The sequence below is a fragment of the Diachasma alloeum genome, unplaced genomic scaffold, assembly GCF_001412515.2.
Source record: "Diachasma alloeum isolate Michigan unplaced genomic scaffold, Dall2.0 Dall_scaffold_00199, whole genome shotgun sequence".
In the NCBI taxonomy this organism is placed as follows: Eukaryota; Metazoa; Arthropoda; class Insecta; order Hymenoptera; family Braconidae; genus Diachasma; species Diachasma alloeum.
Window position 1 is genome coordinate 718156 of NW_021680364.1, and position 11521 is coordinate 729676.

Here is an 11521-nt window from a genome sequence, read left to right on the forward strand (position 1 = left end):
AATGAATGAATAAATAAATAAATGAAATTCAAACAAACAAAAATTGTTGACATTTCCCTATTTCTCTCTATTTTCCAACAACCGATCACTCAAAATTAAATCCTCATTTTTTTTCCTGTTGTTCTCACACAATAATTCGCCCCAGTTGCCACTTGATTCGAGTCTTACCCATCAAATCAACTAGAATTAACAATCATTACGTAAGTGACTTCACGTTTACATTTTGTTTTTGTATAATTTCTCCATTTTTATTGCGAAAACCGAGTGGAATTTACATTTTTTCATAAAAAAAAAAATAAAATAGATAAATGAATGAATAAATAAATAAATGAAATTCAAACAAACAAAAATTGTTGACATTTCCCTATTTCTCTCTATTTTCCAACAACCGATCACTCAAAATTAAATCCTCATTTTTTTTCCTGTTGTTCTCACACAATAATTCGCCCCAGTTGCCACTTGATTCGAGTCTTACCCATCAAATCAACTAGAATTAACGATAATTACGTGAGTGAGTGTATACTGTAGTGTAATGAGATGTGTATGGCACCAGTTGGTACTGGAATTGATCGTCTTGTTCTGTTCTGTACTGTGGGTATTTCAAACAGCATCCTATTTCAGAAGGAAACACCGAGGGGGAGGGGGGGGGGTCATTAAACTGGGGATTGTAATGTGTATATCCTAGGGTACAAATAATACTGCACCTGTTACACCCACTAATGATAGGCCATCGTCAATCCTCGGATATCCGACCATTTTCATGCCAGCGAGTGCATTCAACTCATCGGAGTACATTCAAATCCGATAAAACGAGGGATTATTTATGCATGAGAATTTTCATTTTTCAACGGGAGATTTTTTTCTGGATTTTTTATTTAATTCGATTAATAGAGAGAATATTTCATTTTCATGCTATATACTGTTGATATTTTATTGTGCAAGTTGTTTCATTCAATATTTATTGTGATATTTCATTAACATTGAATAAAACAAATAACAGATCGTGAGATATTTTTTCGCAAATAAATTTTTAAAATAAGTCTTTTGCAATGTTTTATTTTCTCAAGAAGTGTCCACTTCCGCACGAATTTTCCCAAAAAATGAAGCCATTTAACTCATCGAAGTGCTTTCAAATCCGATAAAACGAGGGATTATTTATGCATGAGAATTTTCATTTTATAGCGAGAGATTTTTTTCTGGATTTTTTTGCTTTAATTCGACTAATGGAGAGAATATTTCATTCTCATGTTTATTTTAGTGTTTCATGATCTATTGTAGCTATTATATTTTATAATTCAAGTTGTTTCATTCACTATTTATTTGATATTAACACTGAATAAAACAAATAACAAATCGTTATATATTTTTTGCAAATAAATTTTTAAAGTGTCTTTTGCAATGTTTTATTTTTTAAAAAAACGTCAACTCCCGCACGAATTTTCCCAAAAAAATGAAGCCATTAAATTCGTGAAGACGAGTTGTTTCTAGAAAGAAAAACAGCATTCCCTCAATACTTATTTGTTCTGTTGATGTCGTTGCATAGAGAAAATTTTCGGGATAACAATCGATCTGGAATGGCTCGGAAAAATAACAATGAATATCCGTAAATGGAGAGGGGCTACCGAGACCAAAAAAGGGGAAAAAGAGAATCCCAAAATTTTCTTTATGCGAACTGTGATTTGGCTCGCGCCGATCCATTCACCCGGCGGTTTTGTATTGTGACACAGAGGGCAAAATACCCCCTGGAATTTTACCCAGCTGTGTGCCCTCACCGTGACACGGTTTGTATTCGCTGTGGGTTCATTAACGCGTGTTATTGGCGGGGGAGGTGAAAGTTTGCTTCTTGCAAAAATAAACAGATAAAATGGAAATAGAAATGAGAGGGAAGCTGTCATTATCGTTTTGGAAAGATTCCGTAGAAAATCTTTCTGCATTGTACTCTTAAAACTGATGCGAATTGTGTATCTGAGGGCCAATGTTTCAGAAAAATGTTGGAATTCACTGGAATGTGAAAAAAGTAGAGCGAAAAAGTGAAATTTAAGAAGAGAAAAAAGTTGTTCACTTAATCCTCAAGATCTCCTGACCCAAAGATGCGATTTCAACGAGTCACATCTCATTCTCAAGCATGAAAAAATGCCTTTAAAATGACGTTAACGTCGTCAAAATCCACTCTGCCGATCTCGAGATATTAATGATTGAAAATTGTGAATTTTGTTTGGATTTTTTAAGAAGAAATTCAATTTAATTTTGCGATTAGTTTTAGAATCGATTCCACTGCAGGATAATTTACTTCTTGAAATTTATATATCCATCAGAGATAAAAATCCAGAAATTCCCCTCCAAAATCAATCTTGAAATTAATTCCCCAGTCGTCAGCCCCGTAAAACCCTCGATAAATCCCCAGTTCGACTCACAACAAAAACAACAAGGTCCAATAAACCCAGTGAGACTCCTCCCTCTATTTTCATATCGTGACAAGCCCCCATTCCCTCCCAATTTCGATCGTATCCCAAGTCGAAGGACGTCGGTTCGATACCAGAAACTGTCCTCGAGCTCGTTCTTTCGATCGAAAAAAAAACAAAAATGAAATATTAAAGAGCCTGATACTCCTGATACATTATGATTCTGTTTTTTTCGCAAAGTATGTCGAAAATTATTATTTTTTTTTTAAACCAACAATTAATATCAAGTGGAATTGACTTTTTGCAGAAATAAAAACTAAAACCGTGAAATGAAGTTAAAATCCTCAATTGAACAAAAATTAGGATTTTCTTTAATTCCGGACTTTTTGGTTAACAATCGATTGATACGACCCAAAACAAGTGGAAAATTGCTCTTGTATTGCATATAGTATAGTTATTTTTGCTAATAAATTATCGCTATGCCTCTGAATTGTTATTTTGGACATCATTTCCTTCTGTCATGTATAATTCATTGTTTATTTCATTTTATTAAATTGAATAAGATTCCTTTTCAACTAATCAGAACTTGTCAGATTTTCAACTCAGTCGAATGTCATCATCATCATTATTCTTATTATGTCTTTCATCTATACAACCGATTGTCTTTTTTGCGGTTCTAGCTCTCCCCTCAGCCCTTCTTCGATAAAATGTTAATAGAAAAATTTTATTTACACATACTTGAAGGAATTTGAAACATCACATTTGAAGAAACCATCAGAAAGCTCACTTTCAGGAAAATTCATGAAAAATTCTAAATTTTCAACAATCATCATAAAAATCAAATCAACCAATATAGCTATCGTAATCATCTTTTAACTTCGACTTAATGGCACTAAAACAAACATTTTAAGCTGTGATTGAATTCATTCGAAGCATGATATTCAAAGATATCCCCGGAATTCTGATTTTCAAAAAATACAAAATTTTTGCAAATTTTCAAATAAATCAAACTAACGANCTAAAACAAACATTTTAAGCTGTGACTGAATTCATTCGAAGCATGATATTCAAAGATATCCCCGGAATTCTGATTTTCAAAAAATACAAAATTTTTGCAAATTTTCAAATAAATCAAACTAACGATTATTGCTATCGCCTTCATCTTCGAACTCGGTCAAAAGGACATCCAAACACATTTTTCAAGCCATCATTCACTCAATTCAGAACATTTTTTTTAGTTATCGTGGGACAACCGATTTTCGAAAAAATTCGAAAATTAAAAAAACTGATCGATGAATTAAATTCTAATTAATGGCGATCGATAGGGCTCAACAATACCTACATTCGAAAGAAAAAAGATTCATTTGCACCTATACTGGATCGACATAACAAAAAAATCAAAAACTCGAATTTAACCGCTTCCATTCGCAGCCAAAAATCCAAAACTCGAATTTAATCCCCCCGAAGCTTCCATTCGGAAGCAAAAAGCGATACCAGGGTAGTTCCGGCGCGAAACACGCGCCACCGCATGCCCACTCATATGCTTTTGACGTTTGGCGCCCGGTGGAGGCAGCCCCTCACCGCCCCGGGGTATCGGCTCCCCCGATAAGACGCGAAGATGCGAGATAAGATCACCCGAGATGTTTGCTATTGTTATCCCCTCAATTCTGACGAGAACCCCCCGACATCGGCGGCAGCCTCGGCCACCCGGAGCCCCAGGATCTCCCGGGGAACGACAATTACCCCGGCATCGAGGGGAGAACGTCCTACTCGCGGGTTTTGGAGCCCCCGATGTACCGCTCCGAGTGCTTCTCACGACAAAAACCTTACCTGCGTACTTCTCCAACTTCGGTGTGGCCGCCATCGTGGTTTAATGTGTTGCCACTTGATAATACAACACTGGACACCCGAGGAGGCACGTTGTGTTTCACTATCTCACCATTTTTTCAACCGGCCACTCTGTAAACTACGCACTAGATGCCATTTAAATCTAATGTAAACGCGACGTGCACCGCTACATTTTCGTTTGTCAACCATCTTTCGGGGCTGAGGCGCCGTACAGCGCGCTGCGACATCTCGCGGGAATCACCCGAGTCTCTGAATCGTGATTTTCTCGGTTTCCGGGTGGTCGGCGGGGGGTGAGGATTTATTTTGGTGCGAGAACGCATGCGCGGGGATTAATTCAGTAGCGAAGTGGTAAAACGGTACAAGTCAATTTTGACTGTTGACCAGTTCCCAATGAATATCTCGGAATCTGAGGGAGACAGCAGACTTTTTGTTATACCCTTTTTTGTAGAGCAGATTGAGAGCTACAAGAAATGTCATTACGAAAAAATTAATTAGTCCTCCGGAAAGAGCGTACCCGCACTGTTATCAATTTTAGTTAGTTCACACGGTAATTCAGTTGATCTGTTGTTCATCTCATCAATATAATTCCGCGTTTAGAATATTGTCATCTCGTGTTTTCAGCACCAAATTAAAAATTAAAACTTCATTTGGAATATTGAGTCACAGCTTCTTTTTATTCATATCAGAAATTTTGTATTTGGATATTAATATTATTTGTTCAAAGTGAAAAAATCGATCATCATTTTCACTATATTGCACTCAGATTCTCCTATCCTTAACGTCAAAAATGTGAGATAATCTCATAATTCTAGCTATTAATTCTAATCAACTTTGTTCGAAGAAAACCTTAGTAAACGCAATATTAAGAAAGTAGAATTATTCTATTTTCCTCTGACCTAAATCATTCGGACAATTATGATTTGTTTATTCATGTTTCATAGAATTGCATTCAATTCTCTTTTGTTCGTCAGGCGGGCTTCATGAAAATTCGACGCAAGACGATTGCACTCATGAAAACCGCCTTACTTTCTCCATTCGTTCGAGACATCTCCACGTTCGAGTTCTCATTTTCGATTCGAGATATCGCCCGCGGTTCTAGAAACTAAATAAATGATCCACTCCATCAAGAAATTAATAAATCACTAATCAATCGTGAAAAAAATAGCAATAAATCGCTAATTAATCGCTAGAAATGAATGAACCGCTAAAATCCTGAAAAAAACAAGAGCAAATAAAAAATCCTATTTACTAAAGATGAAGGAAACGTGAAGTTGTTTTATATCGAAATGTCTCGAATCTGCCAAAAAAAACACGCGGCATTTTCAAATTCTTCAGTGACATAATTTCAAATTCTTCAGAGGTAAATTTTTGTTTCACGTCATATATATATAATATATATATTTCACATGTATATATATCATCGGTGAAATGAATAAATTCTGTCCTTTTATGGCGACCGATTATTTAAAAAAATTGAAGATAATTAATTGAAAATGAAAAATTCTTTATAGATTCCTTTACTCTACTTCGCTATTCACTTCAATCATTAGTCGAATTCTCTTTGATTCATTATCAATATTTATAAGGTATTCATGAGAAAATGAAATTTAATGAATTCCATTTCTTCATTTCAACAAATGAATAGATCAGCGCGCGCGAGAGCGCGCGCATAGATCTTGTAGGGATAAATGATGGAATTTGAATGGTCCCGCCACCGCATGGAGACATTTATCGCCCGCAAAATCGCTTCCCCGTCAGGTTTCCAGTCCCTGATCTAGTGTTCCTCCCCAGCTGAACGCTACACACAACATTGCGTCAGTAGGTGTCACAACCCACTGACAGAAGCCCATAAAAATCCACTCCTCCACCCGCCGCCACCATCAACACCCCGCAAAAAGTGAAGTGTCAATTATCCCCGACCCCCTCTCGCGCGAGCCAACTCAAAAGTGGAGGAACGATTCCAGCGCCACGAGTTCAACAAACTGTCATCCGTTATTTTCGACGGCAAATCAATCCCAATGGATCAACTCCCTTTCGACGGACTAAATTCCCAAGTTTTTGCCATTACCGGGTCATCCTGAAGGGGCCGGCCGCCACCACCGAATCCCTGTCAAGTACAACACATAATAAAATTAAAACAAATCCAATTATGAAGAGAAACTTCTCGTGAAGTCCCTGAACCCGATGAGTTGCTCCATTTACTCCGGACAATCCGATCATTTCGATAAAACACCCTCGCGCATCGATTTTTGAAACTAGTTTAGGCGGGAAAATTGAAATTTTACGGAGTCAACAGCGTGATTTATTATTTAATCGAAACGATAGTACAAAATAATAAAGTGAAGTAGAATAGTGAGAGTCGTATTATAGAAGAGAATAAAACGTGAAATAAAGTAGGAATAAAATAAATGAAAATGGGAAACGCGAAGATAAAGCAGCACTACGAGACAGCGAAGAAGACTGGGATAATGAATTTGTCGCAGAGGAAGATGCTGGAGCTGCCGGCGAACCTGCAGATGCTGGCGCCTGTGCTGAGGACCCTCGATCTGTCCCAGAACATGTTCAAAGTCATTCCGGATGAGATCGGGATCTACACGCTGCTGAAGCAGTTGAATCTGAGTCAGAACAAACTGCGGACGCTGCCGGAGGCCCTCGGGGCCCTGGTGAAGCTGGAGATACTGAACGCGAGCTGCAATTTGATTAATAAACTGCCCGATTCGCTGGGGAACCTCGCGAACCTCAAGCAAGTGAACTTATCGCAGAATCATATTACGGAGTTTCCGCTGGTGTTCAGTGGGCTGAAGCACCTGGACATGCTGGACCTTTCGAAGAACAAGCTGACGGTCGTTCCTGATGGGGTGGCGGGACTACACGTGACGGAGCTGAATCTGAATCAGAATCAGGTCAGGAGAGGGTTTGGTCGGGTTATTTGAGTTTTGGATTTTTTGGGTCGAAGTAGATGAGTCTACGCTCGTGTAGCTAAGGTGAACACATCGATAGTCCAATATTTCTATTGAAATGAGTAAAGTCACGATGTTTTAAATTAGATATCAGAAAGTAAAAACTTCAGAATTAGAATTCACTTATATTAATCATGATAATTACTAGTTTTTAATATTCCATGTCCCTGCGCTCGTTTAGTTGAGGTGAACACATCGATAATCCAATATTTCTATTGAAATGAGTAAAGTCACGATGTTTTAAATTAGATATCAGAAAGTAAAAACTTCAGAATTAGAATTCACTTATATTAATCATGATAATTACTAGTTTTTAATATTCCATGTCCCTGCGCTCGTTTAGTTGAGGTGAACACATCGATAATCCAATATTTCTATTGAAATGAGTAAAGTCACGATGTTTTAAATTAGATATCAGAAAGTAAAAACTTCAGAATTAGAATTCACTTATATTAATCATGATAATTACTAGTTTTTAATATTCCATGTCCCTGCGCTCGTTTAGTTGAGGTGAACACATCGATAATCCAATATTTCTATTGAAATGAGTAAAGTCACGATGTTTTAAATTAGATATCAGAAAGTAAAAACTTCAGAATTAGAATTCACTTATATTAATCATAATCATTACTATTTTTTAATAGGCCGTGACTATTCGCACCATTGCGTGAATCACTCCCGTACACTCCAGACACTCCACGCATGCGTGAAGTGTATGGAGTGTACGGGAGGGATTCACGCAATGGTGCGAATAGTCACGGCCTATTAAAAAATAGTAATGATTATGATTAATATAAGTGAATTCTAATTCTGGAGTTTTTACTTTCTGATATCTAATTTAAAACATCGCATCTTCACACTCATTTCAATAGAAATATTGGACTATCGATGTGTTCACCTTAGCTAAACGAGCGTAGGGATATGGAATATTGAAAAGGCCGTGACTATTCGCACCATGGCGTGAATCACTCCCGTACACTCCAGACACTCCACGCATGCGTGAAGTGTATGGAGTGTACGGGAGTGATTCACGCAATGGTGCGAATAGTCACGGCCTTTTTAATATTCCATGTCCCTACGCTCGTTTAGCTAAGGTGAACACATCGATAGTCCAATATTTATATTGAAATGAGTGTGAAGATGCGGTGTTTTAAATTAGATATCAGAAAGTAAAAACTCCAGAATTAGAATTCACTTATATTAATCATGATAATTACTACTTTTTAATATTCCATGTCCCTACGCTCGTTTAGTTAAGGTGAACACATCGATAGTCCAATATTTCTATTGAAATAAGTGTGAAGATGCGATGTTTTAAATTAGATATCAGATAGTAAATACTTCAGAATTCAATTGAATGAAATACTATAAAACTATAAATGATATACGATAGAAGGAAATCTTTTCCCATTTGTTTAATTTGTTTCAAATATTTTTAATAATCGAAAATAATGATAAATTCGTATTTATTTAGATGAAAATGTTTGTAGTATATCAAATAAATAATCAATTTCGTAGAAATCGTCTTTAAAACCAAATAATCAATTTATTTGATCCAAATAAAGGATGATTACGCCTTAATAAATACTTTTTCTTCATCCTACGAGGAAAAATTTCATTTTCGACTGAAGACAGTCATTATTTTGATTAAGGAAACATTTGTTTACATTTTTAAATGTAAATGAATTCAATCCCATTCAAAATCAAGAATCAAATATCTTATCTATAATTTTTTTTACTCATTTCGAAAATTTTTTTACTGTCAATTGATGAACTAGTAATGGAAATGCGTTAAATACATGAAATGAATAGTTAATTTCAAATGTATTTCATGTATTCTTCTATTCAAAGAATCAAATGAAAAATTTGTCTCATCCAAAAGTACGATTATTAAATGTTCAATTCGTTCCATTGTCACCTCAAAAATTATTTATTTTTTAAGTAATAAAGTCTTTATTTGGATCGAGGAAATATTGTTTATGCTCAATCAATTATTTCAACATTATTTATACTACAAAATTTTCTATATCTTTAAATAACAAAAAATGAATGTGAATAATTGATGTGAGAAAATTCGAATAATTGCAGGTGTCAGTATTGTCTGAGAAAATCGCAGAATGTCCGAGACTGAAGATCCTGAGACTCGAGGAGAACTGCCTCCAGCTGAACGCGATACCCCCGAGAATTCTCAAGGACTCCAAAATATCGAACATCGCACTTGAGGGGAATCTCTTCGAGAATAAACAGATCGCGCATTTGGAAGGGTACGACCAGTACATGGAGCGATTCACCGCTGTCAAGAAGAAAATGTTCTAGTTTCGTGGGAATTCAGTGAACTCTAGACCAATCGAGCTCAGGAGAGCTACATGTGTTCCCTGAGCCATTTCTAATTAAGATGTGTGTTTTTCCCTATTTATGTGGCTATTTTTGTCATGCAAATGCCATTTGTAAATGCACTCGTGCGATTTTCTACGAGTTTAGGGGACAATTAAATTTTTGAAAATGGTGAGTTCGAGTGAACATTGCGGTTTGATTAATTATGAATATTGTGAGTCGATTGTGATTATGAAGAGGCTCGTGGTGACGAGCGTGAGGACGAGAAATAAATAAAATTTCTGGAAATTAATGTTTTTTTAAATGTAAAATTCCCATTGCAACACATTTCGTCATTTTTGGGGGAGTCGTAAACAGATATCAGGCGCAGATTTATTATAAGAAGAGAATGTCCTAATTTCGTGGGAATTCAAAGAATTCTAGACCAATCGAGCTCACTGAGCCATTTCTAATTAAGATGTGTTTTTTCCCTATTTATGTGGCTATTTTTGTCATGCAAATGCTACGAGTTTAGAGGACAATTAAATTTTTTGGAAATGGTGATTTCGAGTGAACATTGCGGTTTGATTAATTATGAATATTGTGAGTCGATTGTGATTATGAAGAGGCTCGTGGTGACGAGCGTGAGGACGAGAAATAAATAAAATTTCTGGAAATTAATGTTTTTTTAAATGTAAAATTCCCATTGCAACACATTTCGTCATTTTTGGGGGAGTCGTAAACAGATATCAGGCGCAGATTTATTATAAGAAGAGAATGTCCTAATTTCGTGGGAATTTAAAGAATTCTAGACCAATCGAGCTCACTGAGCCATTTTTAATTAAGATGTGTTTTTTCCCTATTTATGTGGCTATTTTTGTCATGCAAATGCTACGAGTTTAGAGGACAATTAAATTTTTTGGAAATGGTGATTTCGAGTGAACATTGCGGTTTGATTAATTATGAATATTGTGAGTCGATTGTGATTATGAAGAGGCTCGTGGTGACGAGCGTGAGGACGAGAAATAAATAAAATTTCTGGAAATTAATGTTTTTTTAAATGTAAAATTCCCATTGCAACACATTTCGTCATTTTTGGGGGAGTCGTAAACAGATATCAGGCGCAGATTTATTATAAGAAGAGAATGTCCTAATTTCGTGGGAATTCAAAGAATTCTAGACCAATCGAGCTCACTGAGCCATTTTTAATTAAGATGTGTTTTTTTCCCTATTTATGTGGCTATTTTTGTCATGCAAATGCTACGAGTTTAGAGGACAATTAAATTTTTTGGAAATGGTGATTTCGAATGAACATTGCGGTTTGATTAATTATGAATATTGTGAGTCGATTGTGATTATGAAGAGGCTCGTGGTGACGAGCGTGAGGACGAGAAATAAATAAAATTTCTGGAAATTAATGTTTTTTTAAATGTAAAATTCCCATTGCAACACATTTCGTCATTTTTGGGGGAGTCGTAAACAGATATCAGGCGCAGATTTATTATAAGAAGAGAATGTCCTAATTTCGTGGGAATTCAAAGAATTCTAGACCAATCGAGCTCACTGAGCCATTTCTAATTAAGATGTGTTTTTTCCCTATTTATGTGGCTATTTTTGTCATGCAAATGCTGCGAGTTTAGAGGACAATTAAATTTTTTGGAAATGGTGATTTCGAATGAACATAGCGGTTTGATTAATTATGAATATTGTGAGTGGATTGTAATTAGGAAGAGGCTTGTGGTGACGAGGAATAAATAAAATTTCTGTAAATTAATGTTTTTTTCAATGTAAAATTTCTCATTAAAACCCATTACATCATTTTCGTGTCAAACGGAAAACAGATAACGGTACGTCGTAAACAGAAATCAGATAACCGATTTATTATACGTAAGATTCGCTTGTCAATATACTTAGTCACCCCTAGCTCCCCCAATTCGTCAGTTTCAATCACAAACCCTAATCGTCTCAGTAAACAACTAGAAACCCATTGAATACTTC

The 11521-nt window shown here is 35.9% G+C and overlaps 2 protein-coding genes across 6 annotated transcripts in view; one reads left to right on the forward strand and one right to left on the reverse strand.

The window, feature by feature from the left end:
* LOC107035665 (guanine nucleotide-releasing factor 2) overlaps positions 1–4421 on the reverse strand; it is a 99036-nt gene extending 94615 nt beyond the window's left edge. For all 5 annotated transcript variants that reach the window (XM_015253206.1, XM_015253203.1, XM_015253205.1 and 2 more), the window contains exon 1: positions 4233–4421. In XM_015253206.1, coding sequence (XP_015108692.1) covers positions 4233–4266 — 34 coding nt within the window. In that variant the 5' untranslated portion in view covers positions 4267–4421. The remainder of the gene's footprint in view (positions 1–4232) is intronic.
* Positions 4422–6042: 1621 nt separating this feature from the next.
* On the forward strand, positions 6043–11297 carry LOC107035561 (leucine-rich repeat-containing protein 57). Its single transcript, XM_015253036.1, has 2 exons — positions 6043–7153; positions 9299–11297. Exons 1-2 carry the CDS (start codon positions 6659–6661, stop codon positions 9524–9526), a joined length of 723 nt encoding a protein of 240 aa, XP_015108522.1. The 5' UTR covers positions 6043–6658; the 3' UTR covers positions 9527–11297.
* Positions 11298–11521: the final 224 nt, after the last annotated feature.

What these genes read in the sequence shown, in the direction of transcription:
- LOC107035561 (XM_015253036.1), top strand. Translation starts at nt 6,659, where the DNA reads ATGAAAATGGGAAACGCGAAGATAAAGCAGCACTACGAGACAGCGAAG. An exon ending in TGAATCTGAATCAGAATCAG is followed by an intron (nt 7,154 to 9,298) that starts GTCAGGAGAGGG and finishes GAATAATTGCAG; the next exon opens with GTGTCAGTATTGTCTGAGAA.